Below are 4,925 nucleotides of genomic sequence, written 5' to 3'. Positions count from 1 at the left end.
GGTGATGCCCTGAGCCACAAGGGAGTAGGAAACACACTGGTTTTCTGGATGGGGAAAAAACTAGATAGCAGGCAGATAGAAGTACCAACAAGTGCAAATGCTATTTTCATGAACATGGTATGGTATAAGTATACGCCATAGACAGAGTACGAGAATGCCTAAGGGAGGCCGAATACGCTCGGCTAGGTCTGGATGCTCTGGGTTCCAGGCCGTGTTGGGTTGGAAGGCGATGAGGCCACGGACGAACTAGCTAAAAAGGGAGCAGGGGCGTTTTTATACGGGTCAAAACCCTTCTGTGGAATCGGATTCATGGCTATGACATTAAAAAATGAAGAGGGACGGTTAAGGCAAGCCTCCCAGGAATGGACGGGAATTGGGGGATAAGAACCCAATCGCAAAAAGTAGGACTGAAACCAGCATATTTATAATTAAATCTTTTGGTACGTGTAATTGCAATTAAATATTGATTTCCAAAACAATTAATTATGCTTATATTATTATATTATACAAATTAACCAAAATCTGAACATCCAGGAGGCGTTATCTTCAAATTCCAGCTCCAGGAAATCGGTTGTCTTCATCACATCCTCGAAAGATCTCCAGATTTACGTTTGTAGACGGGTTTGTAACGACGCCTGACCGTAGAAATCTGAAAATAAAATAAAGATACATTGTTATCATATTTGATATAGGCACACATATGGAGATGATTTCAGCATTGGACTCTACGGTATGTGTTATATGGAAACTTAGCTTACCTCCAAATTTCCAGAAGCCGATGCAATTGATCGAATTCGGGATTTAATGAAGAAGCGCTCGCAAAGCTCCAATAGCTCCTCCATTTGTAAAAAGTCAGCTACTTCGAAAATATCAGCTACCCTATCGACAGACAACTCCATCTGTCCAGTATAAATGAATTCCACAACCATTTCCACCGCTGCCGTTTCAAACTGATCCAGATTTATGACATTGTTCCCAGAATCTGCGAAATAACCTAAAGAGAAACAAATAGTGGTTATGCCACTGCCCAAGCGAAGTCATATGAAAGTAAGGAGTTTTGGTTACTTACCACTGAAAAGACCTTCGAAGTATCTGCTGGCACCGACCAACTTCAGCTTGTGCACTGGAATTTCCTTACCACGAACACGGAGAACAAGGTCGAAACTGGATTGGCTAAGTTGATTCATCCTGGCACCAGATTTTAAATACAACAATCTTTTTATAAACAATAAGCGGCACCGAATCTAGCAGTTGAAAAGGAAATCCTGTGTGTTCGGATTATAGACTATCTCACGTTTAGGATGTTTGTACGATTGACAAATCCTGCCATTTTCTCACCCTATATATGCAGACCAATTTTAGATTTTCAAAACGATATCCAACTTATCTTTTCTTTAATTTTTAAGATGATTTTATATTTGAAACATTTGTAATAGCTTTTGTCCACATTCTTAAAAGTTAACACCTTACTAAGGGCCAAAGGATTATAATATCTTTAATTCCAGGGAATAAACCTTAATTATTTTGGCACGCAACTGGGATTTCGAATTGGTTTATGGAAATCTAAAACCTTTCACTGAATTAAGTTTGATGCTAAGAAAATACATTTCCTTTTTTGCCTGTTTTTCCGAAAAATTAATTGAAATTCCATCCATTTTGGACATCATGATAGTCATATTCCGAGGAACTTTTGGGGTTTTTTGTTGAAAACGACTCCAATTTTTATCTGAAGCTAACAAGTTTTCAATTTTACATTGTCAATGTCGAATGATTGGACCGCTAAAAATGGAGTTGACTGGCGAATTGTTTCAGATTAATGGCGACCCCCGGTGGTGGTGAAACTATGAAAATTGCATGGGCCGGTCACGTAAAACGGATGGACGACAAGCGAATATCCATTAGGGTATTCAAAGGCACACTCGAAGGGCGCCACCCAGTGACAAAGCCGCGCAGATAGTGAGAAGATTCAATGGACGGGCCGGTAAAGAGCTACTGAAATTTCCCAACTGGAGGAACGATAGAAGGATCGAGATGACAGGGTCACCAAGCCGGGTAAGCGGTACATCAACCGAGATAATTGGCTTTGGAATGATGATGTTGAAATGAAGGTCCATGAGAAGAAACGCCTCTACCACAAATTTTTCGACGATAAAACGCCTGCTAATTGGCAAATTTATAAGAATGCCAACCGGGAAGCAAAGAAGGCGGTCACTGTCACCCGAACGAACCATTTCAAAAATCTTTACGATAAACTGGACACTCGGGATGGCGAGAGAGATCTGTATCGACTTGCTAAAAGCCGTAATGAACGCACACAGGATATCGTACATTTCTGTTGCGTTAATGACAAGAACGGTACTTTGCTTACCAACCGTCGAGTCGCAACGGATAGATGGCGAGAATACTTCGAGCAGATTTCAACTGAAGAATTTGCTCACCTTCCACTTCCACAATCATTGCCGACATTTGGAGCAGTTCCACCAGTCAACGCAACTGAAGTCGAGGAGGCAATAAAACAAATGAAATGGGGGAAGCAACAGGACCTGTCGACATCGCATCTGAGCTCTGGAAAGCGAAGAGCTGGGACCCAACACTGTGCTCAGTGAATTCTTTAACCGGGTTATTCAGGAAGGAAGAACACCATCTGACTGGCAAGAAAGTACCACTGTTCCAATATGGAAAAAGAAAGGTAGTCCAGCAGAATGTTCAAATTACCGTCCGATCCGGCTACTTTCCAATATCATGATGATTTTTATACGCATTCTTGACAACCGTATTCGCGAAATCGTTGAAATAACCGTGAATCAAGCCGGATTTGTCAAGAACTGCGGAATTACTGACGCAATACACGCTGCGCGATTACTCATGGAGAAACACCGAGAAAAGCATCGCCCTCTTTACATTGCATTTCTGGATCTTGAGAAAGCATTTGACCGTGTACCACACGAACTCATCTGGTATGCTTTACGACAACACTTCGTGCCAGAAGAACTCGTGCGCTGGGTTCAGTTGCTCTACCACGATCTGAAAAGTGAAGTTCGAAGTCTGACGGGTATATCAAAACCACTTCGTGTCTCTGTTGGTGGTCATCAAGGAAGCGCCCTCTCACCACTCCTTTTTGTTCTTGTTATGGACGTCATACGGGATATCCAATGTCCAGTGCCCTACACACTGCTTTATGCAGATTATGTTTTCCTAACATCTGATAGCAAAAATGATCTCGAGCAACTTGTTCGAAAATGGAATGATCGCTTCATGCAACACGGTCTTAGATTGAATTTAAACAAAACTGAACTTTTGACGACCGATCCCCATGAAACAGGCACAATCACTGTCAGCGGCAGTGACCTGCCCAGAACTGAGCGATTTAAATACCTCGGGTCAACGCTATCAGCCAATGGAGAACTGCGTTATGAAATTGCTTCACGCATTAACGCACCCTGGATGAAGTGGCGTTCCACAACTGGTGTTCTTTGTGATCAGCGTATCAGCGAACGTCTTAAATCTAAAATTTACCGCAATGTCGTCCGTCCTGTCGCTCTCTGTGGTTCTGAGTGTTGGCCGACTATAAAAGACAATGAACATACTTAGTTTCTTGTGAAATGAAAATGTATAGCTCCACGGTTTGATTTAAAGCCGATGAGTGTCACTTAAGGGAGGAAAAGAATTTCAATTAGATTTTAAGAACAGTAAAGCAATATAAACCAGACTGACCACATCATGATTGTCGTGAAATGTTTATTATAATAGAACATTAAAAATCCTTTATAATATCCTTCAAATATTAACAAACATTAAGATTCTGGTTCCGTCGTTTTAGCTGTTAGCACCCCAACTTGACATTCAATCTTTTTATCATCTTAATAATGTAAAGTGCTTCCTTGTTGCGTGCAACAATGCGAATATTCATTTTCTTCAAATTCCAGAATTGTCCTTTCTGTCATACAAATTCATTTCATTGAAGTGCTCTAGAGTGCACCGTTCCGCAGCGTATAGGGGAATGTGCATACATAGGTTTTTCTATGTCCTACTTTCCTTTGTGCGTTGAGAAAATGTCTATAACATTATTATTAACAGTAGATGAAGTTTATATCTATTTATACGCATTTGAGAAAATATAATATTTGCTATTATATAATTTAATAATATCAGAAAATACATCTTCACTTATTGAGCAAGGGAAGTAATTCTAATCCTGCTGCCTAAAAAAAACATTTATAATGAAATAATTCTACCAATCAGTTTCCCAATACAATCATAAGAATTGAATTGAAATTTCCTGCGTTCACAACTTTCCCTATCCTGGCCGTACATGCATGCAAGGATACTATCCCCATGCGTACAGGACATAAAACCACCGCTAACATTTCTCTTTCAAACAGCATGAACACATACATTTCTACACACAACATTATCTTTATGCCCTCCATATGATTAAAGGCTAGCTATATTAATGGACATATAAAATGGTTGAGTCCACTATATTTAATTTTAACTGTAAAACGAGGGTGGCTGGAAAAAATCACTATAATAATTCCACTTCATATTTCTTTTACTGCTTATTGCACTTGGTTTTATGGGTGAAATGTGAAAGTTTTGCGTTGCAGAGTTTCGGTTAAATATTTCATCAGGATTGCTCATGTATGAGGATTATATTTAATCTTACTCCAGCAATTTGATATATTTCGATTTGAAATTGAATTAATAAGTATTTATGCTAATCTTAATGGCTATTCAATGTTATCTTCAAAGTTTTGGAAAGGAACCTTTCCGTTGAGGATACAGTACCCAATCCTTCATTCCCCTAATTTTCAATTATTTAAAGAATCGTATCTAAGGATTCCTGGATGGTTTTCGGTATAGAATCATTTTCAAGTTCAAATTGAACTGCCTGAAAACAAATCAAAAAGGGGAATCACGGCACT

General features: G+C 39.5%; 1 protein-coding gene across 1 annotated transcript; it reads right to left on the bottom strand.

The window, feature by feature from the left end:
- Nucleotides 1-467: 467 nt before the first annotated feature.
- LOC119646414 (kelch repeat and BTB domain-containing protein 2-like) lies at nucleotides 468-1,267 on the bottom strand. The gene is made up of 3 exons (XM_038046859.1): nucleotides 1,070-1,267; nucleotides 759-994; nucleotides 468-649 (listed from the first exon to the last, which is right to left on the bottom strand). Exons 1-3 carry the CDS (start codon nucleotides 1,185-1,187, stop codon nucleotides 581-583), a joined length of 423 nt encoding a protein of 140 aa, XP_037902787.1. The 5' UTR covers nucleotides 1,188-1,267; the 3' UTR covers nucleotides 468-580.
- Nucleotides 1,268-4,925: the final 3,658 nt, after the last annotated feature.

The sequence above is a fragment of the Hermetia illucens genome, chromosome 1 (genome assembly GCF_905115235.1).
Source record: "Hermetia illucens chromosome 1, iHerIll2.2.curated.20191125, whole genome shotgun sequence".
Classification (NCBI taxonomy): Eukaryota; Metazoa; Arthropoda; class Insecta; order Diptera; family Stratiomyidae; genus Hermetia; species Hermetia illucens.
This window is presented reverse-complemented; position numbering and strand designations above follow the sequence as displayed.

Coding starts and splice junctions, on each gene's coding strand:
- LOC119646414 (XM_038046859.1), bottom strand. CDS start 1,187: ATGAATCAACTTAGCCAATCCAGTTTCGACCTTGTTCTCCGTGTTCGT. Junction 995..1,069: donor CTTCGAAGGTCTTTTCAGTG/GTAAGTAACCAA, acceptor GTTTCTCTTTAG/GTTATTTCGCAGATTCTGGG. Junction 650..758: donor CGGCTTCTGGAAATTTGGAG/GTAAGCTAAGTT, acceptor TTTTATTTTCAG/ATTTCTACGGTCAGGCGTCG.